The 11755-nt window shown below is 42.1% G+C and overlaps 1 protein-coding gene across 1 annotated transcript in view; it reads left to right on the top strand.

Annotated features, from left to right (window-relative positions):
- Window positions 1-3331: 3331 nt before the first annotated feature.
- The window catches only part of neurl1aa (neuralized E3 ubiquitin protein ligase 1Aa), a 68409-nt gene continuing 59985 nt past the window's right edge, over window positions 3332-11755 (top strand). The window contains exon 1 of the mRNA XM_026169669.1: window positions 3332-3528. Coding sequence (XP_026025454.1) covers window positions 3447-3528 — 82 coding nt within the window. The 5' untranslated portion in view covers window positions 3332-3446. The remainder of the gene's footprint in view (window positions 3529-11755) is intronic.

Raw genomic sequence — 11755 nt, 5'->3', positions numbered from 1 at the left:
TCCATGCTGCACAAAGTGCTTAACAATGTAAAATGCAACTAAAATAAATGTAATGCACAACAATGACGCAGTAAAATATAGAAAAACAAATAAGTCAATAAAAAAAACAAATCAACAACTAAGGCTGTTAAAACCAAAATGTTTACATCAATGTGTGTTAAAAACGTGTCTCATCGTGAGAGAAGCACGATGGGCAAACACTTAGCAACTGTGGGGAGGAAGAGCTGCCTTTTCAACAGGAAGAAGTCTCTGGCAGAACCGGGTTCATGAAGGGGAGACGTCTAATATGATTTGCTGAGGTTGAGGGGAAAGAGAAGAGAAAACAGAAAGACTGTGAATATTAAACAGAACAAACTACAGAAGAGACGTTAACATCATGCAGCAGTCAGGCCTAACTGTAAACTTTGGTAAAGAAGGAAAGTTTCCTTTTCTACTTTTAGAAAGTTCATGAACCACACGCCTGCAGTCTGTGTTAGGATGCCTGGGTCGTTGACCCAGGGTTTTTGAGTTTATTATATTATTTATCATTTCTAATCTTTGGTTTCTTAGAGTTCTGTCTTATGGTTTATGTCTCTGTGTTCTCTAGTTGCTCTGTTTCCCCTGTCAGCTGTAGCCCCTTGTCAAGTTCGCGTCTCTGTGTTATGTTTCCTGTTTTACTTTGAAAGTCTGTCTCATGTAAATGCGTCTGGTTTTGCTTCCTTTGTCTCGTTAGGCCTGATTTGCCCCAGCTGTGTTTCCCTCCTGTTACCCATTCCCTGATTGCTCACTCTGTGTATTTAAGCCCTGTGTTTCTCTGTGTCCGTGTTGTGATCTACTCTCATCTTGCTGTGTGGGCTGTACGGTTGCCAGTTCAGGTTATTTGTTGTCTTCAGTTTATCCTAGTTTTGCTAGTTCTCTGTTTGCCATCTAGCAATAAATCTGAGTTTAAGTTCACCTTTTGTCTAAGACTGTCTGCACTTTGGGTCCTCCTACTACCACTCCTGCATGCACACAGCCCTCACACGACAGTCTGAGAGCCATCAGACACGATGGAGCCTCATCAACAGAGGTCCAAAAGTGCACCGTTGACTTCAGCAAAAACAGAAATGCAGTCATGTAAAAATACTACAAACTCCTGTTTAGATTTCAGTGAAGATCTTTATATCGGAGGGTCTTTACCTTACAGTATGAGGCGCCTCGAGCCAAATGTTTTTGGGGATTTGGCTCTTTATAAATGAAACGGATGTGATGTGAAGGTACAGAGCTGCAAAATGTACTTTAAGCATATCAGTGCTAACAGCTGACCTGACCTGGTGACCTCCCTGGACAATTATTATTTTATTTATTTATCTATTAAGTCATTCCTTCTTTTGCCAATACCTTTCTTGCACTTAAAAAAAAAAAGCCACTTTAAAGTTGTGTTGTGCTTGGTGCCGACATGGCAGTTTCGATGTACTATTGTACTAGATATGACTGTGCAATGACAACAGAGAGTTATCTTATTACAAATAAAATGCCCCCTGATACAATATGATACATTAATGTTAAAGCAATGCTGCTGTGGCTAACCGGGATGCTGAACTGCAGGCAATTTAATCTTCGGGGGTTCATTTAACATGAAAGTGAAAAAATGTGAAATGTTTGCTTTTGGGGAAAGGAAGCAGTCATTAAAACTAAAGCATGTGAGACATTTACAGGAGAAACTTCTCTTTGCTGGACCCGCTAACGACTCAGTAAACTCTAACAAGCAACTGACAACTGCACTGGCTTTTTTAATGCGCAGGGGTTTACACAGTTATTCAATTCTGATTTTAAAAAGCTGCAGTGGAGTCAGATTGCACTCTGAAAGAGAGGAATATTGTACAAAATGGAAAACCTGAGGAGCAGCGTGTTCCCCAAGCAGATGAATATGTACTAAAAACTCTGTGGATAAAAGCAGTTTGCAGTTTTAACTTTAAAAGTTAAAAAAAGACACGTCTCAAAAAATTGGTAAAGGTCAAATAATTTATCGGAGGGCGGCGCTGGGTGTCAGTCTAATGAATCATTCCGCGTTTCTTTTTACTGTGAAGTTCTTCCACTAATCAGCCGAGCCAAACTGAAATTACTGACTCCCTCTGACCTCACACTCCCTTGAATTCTTCTCTAATGATAATTAATGACACCGATCGGTTGTTTGATTGGGGCCAAAACACGTGAGCTCCTGTCGGGGCTTTGGATCAAATCTGGAAGAGGATTGGAAAGCAAAGCCAGGCTGTCATTGGCTCCTTTTGTTTTTTGCTGTTTGTTGTTGGTTTACACTAGAGGGCAGCTTGATACTGTCCATGCGCCGTAATAAGGCGCTCGCTGTGCACATGTGGTTTGCACTTAGTCCATATTTTAGACGGACAGCAGAGGAGACTGTCAGATTCTAGCTAGGCCCACACACCTGCTCTTTTATTATTTTTCTATCATTTTCTTTCTTTTGTCGTCGCGCAAAATTCCCCTTTTTATATAAGAACACTGACAGAATCGTGGCAAATCCGATTTTACAGAGAACCACAGCGCGTATAGCATTTTAAATGCTCTACATGACAGCTTTTTCTTTTTTTATTATTATTAAAAACAAAGTCATAAAATGATCTGAGCACTGGTGGGGGTGGGGGGGAGTTTGAGCTCGCTGAAGAGGATTATTCAGCCGCTGATGACAAGCCAAAAGCTCCATTCAGGATTCAGATCATCTCCTCCTCCTCACCATCATCATCATCATCCTCACCGCTGCCCCGCCGGTGTTGTGCCAAAAAGTGATTGTCTGCCAAAAACTGATTTCCGGTATTTGCCAAAAACTGATTGCTCGTATTTAAACTGCTATAAGTAACTTGTTGGCCTATAATATGTGAAACATATGTCAAATGCATCCCTCATGGATGACACAAAGTCATATTGAGCCACAAACAACATTCGTGTAACAAGGTAGAAGCCGCAATCAGTTTTTGGCAGCGACTTTTATAGAACCTTTATTTATGCAGTTAAAAAAAAACTCATTAACATTAAAAATGTCTTTTGTAAGAGTAAGACAGCAGAAATGGCAGCAAATATTACAATAGTTCTGTAAAAATATTGTAAGTGGGGAAAAAGGACCGGATTGGTTATAATGTGAGTACAATAACACAGAGTTATAAAGATACTTGAAAAAACAGATAATCTTTTAATTCTATATATAACCCCTTTGTAAACGCTGTTCACCGAAGTCTATTTACCAACATACGTAAAGATATTACACATAAAAAATACACGGAAACATTGGAAATCACTTTTTGGCAGGCAATCACTTTTTGGCACAACACCGGCTCCACACACCTGTGCTCCTGCCGCCTCTTCCGCTTTGGTCGCCGGTGATGACCGGAGGACGTCGTTTAAACAATAAAAAATCGCTTCTGTGCTCAACAAGCTGCCAGCATCAGTCCAACCGGCCGCGGTGAATTCCTGTCATGGGCAATAATGTTTCGGGCATCTCGACGCTGCACAGAGGTCAACAGCAGGGCTTCCACAGACTCCGGAACTCTCAGAAAGGTGAGTTACCTGAACACGCTTCATAGTTGACGAGTTTACGTCACTGCACTGAAACTGTTGGTAAAGCTGATGGGACGCGTGCAGAGTTTCTCCTGCTGCTCCGGGATCAGCTGAGTGGTGGTGCTGAAGAACAGCTCCCGGCTGCAGGAGGCGGGCCTGCTGTCTGGTCGTGCTGGTTGATGCCGGGAGGTGCATGTGCACATTTGTGGGGGCAGACACGTCAGCACTAAAAACATGAAGCTCGAGGAATTCTTAATACTTCTGTAACATTGCCCAGCCAGGGATGCCTCAGTGTGCTTGCTTTTTCCCTTCTTCTGTAACGACAGCTGTAGCTATGTGAACCACGAGGCCAAGCAAACACTCGGGATGTTCGGATCTCAGCCGTGCAAAAGTCCGATATTAGGAGTTGTTCCGCGTTTGATCTTAACATAATGGGACATGTTCTGATGTCACCTCGAAATTATAAAAACATCTGGTAAAGAAAAGTAAAGTCGGGATGAATTTATCAGTGATGGATCGAGAGGTTACTTCCCCAAATAAAACACACAGAGGTGTCCTGGTCTGAGACAGAACAGCCCTCGTGCTGCTCTCACCACAGAAAAAGGAACTAAATAAAGAACTGAAACGTTGGCTGCTGTAAATTTCTCAAAGGTGAGAGCACTGTTACCAAAATGCAGACAAAGAAGTCATAAATCGTGAGGGTGAATAATTTACAGCAGTCTAAAGGTTTGCAAACATTTAGTGTATTTAAGCTGAAATACAAAAGGCTTCATCTCCTGTACGGGTTTTTATTACTGTGCAATCCTGTAGTGAAGTGAAACAAACCGCACAAACATCAGGATGTTTTTTCTGTTAGTGTCATTTCTTGTCATTTTCGCTATGTAAATGTTATACATGTTATATTTTATAGTATTTAAAGTAACAGAAATGAAATACTCTGTCATTCAGTTTCAGCTGCAGCATTTTAATTCTACTGTTTTCTAGTTTCATGTATTTGGTTTTACAGCATTACATTAAAATTAAAATATTTTTTGCATGGCACGTTAGTAATATTTTTTAGGAAAGTTCACTTAAAGATTTGAGAACGCTCACCTGTAGTATGAAGCCTTCTGCAGTGAAGGCTGAATATGTACGTAAACATGCAGTCGCACGGTTGCGTGTGATTTTCTGAAGCCTCTGCTCTCTCAGTGGCTCCATGTCTCTGCTGGTGTCTGGATTCAAACATGGCGATGACGATACACTTTAGTTTTGGGGTTTTTATTGGAATGCAAAAGTTATAAATGGAAGCATCTCTTTAGATTTGGTAAAGTATTCCACTCAGCGTCCCATCTCCGCTGAAACTGTCAGCGGTTCTTCTTTGCTTGCAGACCGTGTTAGCTAGCTTGTTAACTTGCAGGTGCGGCTGTCTGTTTAGTTTGGGCTGCACGTTGGTGTGCAGACCACAGCTTCAACCAGATTCAACAAAGTTTACTAGAAGCTGAAGCGATGTGTGGGCTGGGTTACACGTTTAAAAGGCCCAGATTTGGCTCAGGAGCTTGAATGTTGTCACATGCAGACAAGAAGCGTAATTATTTTTCAAGTTATCTTTATAGTTTCCTTTGTTGTGTTGAGTAAAGAGAGAAAATTGTATTTTTCGGTATATATTGTATGGTAACTGGTTTGCTTTGCATGTTTTATTCACAGTATTTATAAGAACAGACCTTATAAGCTAAGCTAAAGAATAAGCTGTGTTTGGTGCAACCAAAATGATATTCCCTGCAGACTGCCTCCTTTTTCCAGGGCCCACTGGACTGCGTCCCACGTGTCCAATCATGCAAATTACAAAACGGCCCACCTCCACGCTGCTACATCTGGATTACAGAGGGGGAAGTGGTGGGCCTGGGGGAGCGGTTTAAAATGAAGCTGTCTGCAGGATAATCACCATAAGTACACACTTTGCCCTTCCACGTTCTCCCTCTATCCGCAGCACACGTTCCGAGCGGTTATTCTCACATCACAGGAACGAGTGAGTCAGGCGAGGGGAGGCGAGGCGGCGCATCAGAGAAGAACAGGGACAATTATTCAGCCAGGTTGCCTTGACAACCACCCATAACATGTGCAATAGTTCCCATGGTGATGGATTCCAGAGTGCGTTATCAGCGGGAGTTGATGGCTGATTGGGATAAGAACCAGACGACGTCACCGGCAGCCGCTCGGTGATGAAAGGATGTGTTTGTGCTCTGCGTCCCGGTTTATTAGGCTGCTGCTGGGACGGCGCGCAGTGATTAGTTGGATGTGGAACAGAGATATTCGCAGATCAGAGTGGGGCTGAGACGGTGTGTAGCCTGTTATGTTGGCTATTACCCACAGCCTGCACAACTCAAACACACACTCGCTTCTTCAGCAGAGACGTAAAATCATTGGTTTTAACTGATAGAGAGACCTCTCAGAGAACTGCTGACTCAGCTTTGGAGCAGTGACCCATTTCTCTGTCAAATGAATTAAAGTACTACAGAAGTACTTCATATCAAAATACTTGTTTAAATTTAATTATTTGGCAGGTTTTTGGCCTATTTACAGCCTGACACAAACATAATGTTAGAAAGTAGGAATGGCTGCATATTCACAGTCATAGCACACAAACAGCAAAGAAATCTGCAAACAGATGTAGCTGCAGAAGACAAGCAGTGCCATAATGTGTGCGTCTTTCTAGAAATCTAGTTCTGCTACACAAAGACAGAAGCAGACGTGGGGAAATCGCATGCGCCACAACAAGACGTAGAGTTCTTTCTCGTAGTTAAACAACCGTTTAGTTCCAACCCTTTCTCTCTTTCTCATCTTTTTTTAGAGCCAAACTCCACATCACTCAGAACGTCATGCCCGGTGAAGTCAACAGTGTCTAATACACACAAACTTTCAATTCAGTGTTATTTACACAGCGCCAAACCACAGGAACAGTCGCCTCAAGGTCCTTTATATTGTAAGGTAGACCCTACAATTATACATACAGAGAAAAACCCAAATGACCCCCTATGAGCAGCACTTTGGTGACAGTGAGAAGGAAAAACTCCCTTTTAACAGGAAGAAAGCTCCAGCAGAACCAGGCTCAGGGAGGGGCGGGATGACTGGTTGGGGTGACAACCAGTGCAACTAACTGAATTTGCTTTCACAAGAGTAAATTATTTTGTGTCCTTTTTACTCCGTAAGGACTCGTTATCAGTGAAAGAAGGCAGCAGAGCAAATCATCCACTTTCAGTGTTATTAAATGGCAGCTACACAGTAAGATGTACAGAGCCCAGAGACCAAACACAGCTAAGATATATGTGACAAAGTTATACTTTGCACTGCGTGTGCAAACAAGATACTGCAGCATTTGCTAATATTAAATAAGACATAATGTTGACTTTGATAACTCTAAGGTATGCAAACTGACAAATGAGCGTGCAGCTTCACAGTCACATCTCCCCCCACCTCTCACATCCAGTTTCAAAACACCAAAATGATGATTCCTCATCGTAGGGCTTCGTATGCTTTTGGGTGGCTGTAGCTGAAGAGGTAAGGCAGGTTGCCCTAGCATTGGGCAACAGCCTAACCCCAACTTGCTCTCCCGTGCATCAATAGAGCGTGAATATTAGATAGAAAGCCCATAAGCACAGAAAAAAGTGAATGAGGCCTGTATAAACCACTATAAGTGCTCGAGTAGAGTAGAAACGCTTTATAAAAACCAGTCTCTCATATCAGTGATGATCCTCTACATCAGAGTTTGACAAAGAAGTTGATGTTTACACCCTCAGGAAGTTGGAGGTCCAAGGCGAAATCACAGAACTACAGAAACAAGTAGTCACAACGACACTTTGAAGGACTGGGAGCAGGCCAGAGGTGCTAAACTTTAGGTTTCACATTTTTATGCACAAAGTCACAAAAAGGTATCCTTCTCTTGTGCACACAGATGAGCAGTTTGTAAGCTCAGTGTGATGAAATGTGTCCTCTTTATAGATTTTTCTTCTTTGGCTTCTGCAGAAAGTTCAGAGTGCTGCAGGTGCTTTTCACTTAGAACTTTGGGGCAACAATAACGGGACACAAAATGCGTTTGCAGACAGAGTTTTATTGGCTGTCGTGTTTACTGGGTTGTGACACGGCCCATGTAGAGACAGGAGGGAGGAGCTAAACAGTCTGAGCTGTACATCATCACTTTTTCATTAGCACAGGCTGATTTAGTTTCCACCACATGATATTACTGCGAGGGCACCACAAGGGCATGTTGTTACCTCACACACACACTGACCAACACAAACACACAGATGACTGGTTCACATAGTACTTTTCTGTTTTTATAGCGTGTACTGCTGATAGCGGACGTTGTGTTTATCTCAAACCTAAACTGAAGTCTGGGCTGTTGTATAATTTTTATCTGTGCAGCATGCGACACATTGCATCCTCAGCATCTCTGCCTGGTCAGGAGTGGAAACTTATTCAGGGATCTAGTGGAGCCCGTGGCTCGATGGGTTAGGGCTGTTTGGGCCATGAAAGGGGTCAGGTGGTTTTAATGTTATGCCTGATCAGCATCAGTTCAGTTAGAGTGTTTCTGTGGAACTCCATGATGGTTACCAGACCAGGAAGACTGTTTTACCTGAAGTCTTTTGAGCAATATTTATTTTAGCAACAACATGTGTGTCAAGAATCAAGAATTGAGCTACTTGAGTCATACATTAGTGTTAACATAGTAAAACAGCAAAAACTACACAGAAATTTAACTAAGATACTACTTTTGCACGTAGGTCACGGCACCTGAAGGTCAAATTCTGGTTTTTTTTGCAGCACAAGATCAATAACCGAGTAACCAAAGCAGATGATCCACTAACTTGTTAACAGTTATCCTCCATAATGTTGGCAGGCCTGTTTTGAAATAGAACGAGCAGCAAACTGCCCTCCAGCTGGAATCTTTCATACCCACTGGAGACCATAAAGCATCATCATGTGATGTTTTTATGGCTTTTATAACTGCTCTGGGTTTTTCTCTTGCTATTCTCTGGCTTTAGTTGTTTTGTGCCTGATTGTGGGCTTGATTTTCTGAAAAGGAATGCTTTGTGGTCTGAAGGCTCTCCGGGGAAAAGAAACCCTTTTACTGTCTAAATGAAAGTGCCTGATTAAATAAAATGTATAATTAGCTTTGTGCTAAATACCCTCTGTTTGCTGATATGTGCTACAGGTGCTACAGAAGTAGAACATGTTGTAACTCCTAGTTTGGTGGTATTTTTTTGACATATTGGAAATTAATGAGCTCCAGAGTTCGTGTGTAATAGGAAACTGTTAGTCATCTGAACTTAGGACAAAGCCTAATCAGAATTAAGTGCACTTGGTCTCTGGGGAGTGGTCATTAAATGAAATGATCCTGTGTGAGTTTTGAAATTAGTGAACCATATTTCACACGGGGCACAGTTGAGTGGAGTCAGAAGACACTAATAATATAGCCAAGGAAATATTCAGGAAACAGTTTTCTCTGTTTCTTTTTGCAGCCGTGACCTCTCTGCTGCCTTTTTGGTGATGTTTGACCTTTCTTATGCAACGTGGCGTCTTGCCTGGAGTGTTTCTGAACATCCTTAACACCTGCCTAAATAAGAAGCGCCGCTACGGAGAGGTGATACAGGCGCTTGACTCCTGGGAGGACTGGAGCTCCTCGGGCACTGTAATGCAGCTTTCACACTTAGTAAATAAAACAACAACAAAAACCGACAGCCAACCCAGACAGTTGCTGTGCTGGATGAGCTCATCAGGTTAGACCATGTGTCATACTTATATAAGACAAGGAGCTATTTCAAGATAGTTATTAATGCATTTGGTAATGGTGATGCATCGGTTTACTCTTGAAAAATGCAACAATCTGTTATGTTAAATGCGCCCGTGTCACAAATATGAGGTGAAATTGATAAAATGCTCAATTTTTTATTTCTAGCACAGTGAATCTGTGATGAATGTATTCGTCTAATGGCTTTGTGGTTACTTTATTTTGCAAACAGGACCGAATATCAGAGTTCTCTGTTAATCACAGATACCGGAAATGTGTCGAAAGCGTGCAAATGCATCATTTTGTCCCCTGTTATGATGGGAATACTTCCTGCTTGTGAGCACAGTAACAGATTTATGTTTTAATGGATCTTTACGGTGGAGAAGAGCAGCTCGCCGAGCTCCGCAGACTCCAAATGGAATAATTAAGCCTGCTTCATCTGTGCTCGTGTACATGTACAGTGTGTTCTCTGAGAGCCTGTTAAATCATGTAGCGTTCAGAATAGTGTGTTTTTCTGATGCAGGAAACAGTATGTTAAATTTAGGTCAGTGATTCATACTTTAGTGTTAGTTAACCCTTTCCAAGCACAAAAGATCCTGCAGCCGGACCAGACTGTGGGCGAGCGCAGCTCACTCAGTGAAGAGCTCGTCTGTTTTGTTTAAAACTGATGCAGAGCTGCTGAGATTTAATTCTGATGCATCAGAGATGCAGTCGAAAGCTTTCAGAACAGCATAAATAAACGGTGAGCTACCCAGTTATGTCTGAGGAGCTATTAATTCTTATACATGCAGTTCTGATTAGAGGGAAATATAAACGGATTTCATTTCATATTGTGGCCTGATCAGGAGGAGAGCGGCACCTTCAGCAGAGTTCTGACAAAAACCAAACCAAGAAGTCACTGCGACGATGTTTACTATAATAATAGTCAGCACTAGCTGGGTAGCCAAATGTATTTCTTAGACTTAGATGTGGAATGCTGTTGTTAAAGATAATCACGATTTTCCATCAGTGTAAGAAAAGAAGCAGAGAGAGTGAGCGATGTAACAAACCAAAGTAGATCTTTGATTAGCATCTTCAGCACTAACAGCCCAGAGACTGTGTATAAAAGATGGACAGAACCACCATGACTTTGATTATGGTTTCTGTAATCCATCAGGTTGGTTAGCATTCATAAACTGAATGTGTGCATCACACAGACACCTGTCTACTAAAGCAACAGATTTGGATAGCACAGACTTTGACAGTCTGCAGCTCAGAGCGCTCTAAAATGGGCCAACACTGCAAACCAAAGTGATCCAAGAGGGTTAGCAAAGTGAATTAGCAGGGAGCTGCTACAGCTCATGCACAGCACTGCTAATTTTAGGCCTTGTCCTCCTCCTGTTACTACTGCATTTCAAACGAATCCGTTCTCAGAAGCCTAAATAATAATTTTCTCCCACACATGAGTGCTTTATTAAGACTTGTGTCTTCCAGCACTAACTTTCATGTGCCACCTTTCTTCTTGCTTTGTTGTAGCTCCTCCATGAAACCAACACTTACTGCACTGACTCTCTTTCACGACACATTACAATAGCCAATCAGATGTGTCCCCATAATAGAGTATAAACTGTTTAAACTAGTGCTTTCCTAGCAGCACCCCTACGTTACATCTGTCCTTTTTACTACAAGTAAATGTTTACTTTTTAGTCCCTCATTCAATGTCATTGAGTGAAATAAATCACACTGTGATTTTCCCCAGTCAGTCCTGTAACATACAGGACACTGGTCACGTCAAAGTGTCCCTATAGTGGTCCATGTGGTGAAATAGCTCCAGTGCAGCTTCTTTAATGGTATTGATGTTTATCTTTGTGCTCCTGGCATCAATTATAAAAACCATCTGACTCCAGTCCAGCGGTTCTTCCACTGCCTGGCTAACATAGTTGGCTTCGTCACTTCCCCATAAGGTCTCATGTGCATCGTGTCCCCGCAGAAAACACAGCTTTCTACAGTTCTGCTTCTAGTTCCACCAGTTTATTGATTTGCATGTATCATAGAAGTTTATGATAGCCAGCTTTTCCACAACCACCTCCCACCCCACCTTCCCTGTCCCGTCTCATTGCCACATACCCACTCATGATTAAATTTAAACAGGGTGTTAGCCGTGACTCCTGCATACATATTAAATGAACCACTTGAAGTACCGACCAATGACAATCAAGTGTGTTGTGTTCCAGTGTAGGATTAACAATATTGTTAATACAATTAACACCTTCTTTGAATTCCCCTCACCTCACCCGTCTGCTAAGAAGGGTCAGGTAGGTAGAAGTCATGGATTTGTATGCTTTCCGTCTTGGACTTGAAATTAGCATTCATGTCTCCTACTATGAAGGTCACTATCCTTCTTTTCTCTTTCAGCAGCTTAAAGCAGCTTTCATGGCACTTGCAGTTGCAGTTGTTTGTCCTTCCCCACACCCCTTTCTCCTG

The sequence above is a fragment of the Astatotilapia calliptera genome, chromosome 6 (genome assembly GCF_900246225.1).
Source record: "Astatotilapia calliptera chromosome 6, fAstCal1.2, whole genome shotgun sequence".
Taxonomy (NCBI): Eukaryota; Metazoa; Chordata; class Actinopteri; order Cichliformes; family Cichlidae; genus Astatotilapia; species Astatotilapia calliptera.
This window is presented reverse-complemented; position numbering and strand designations above follow the sequence as displayed.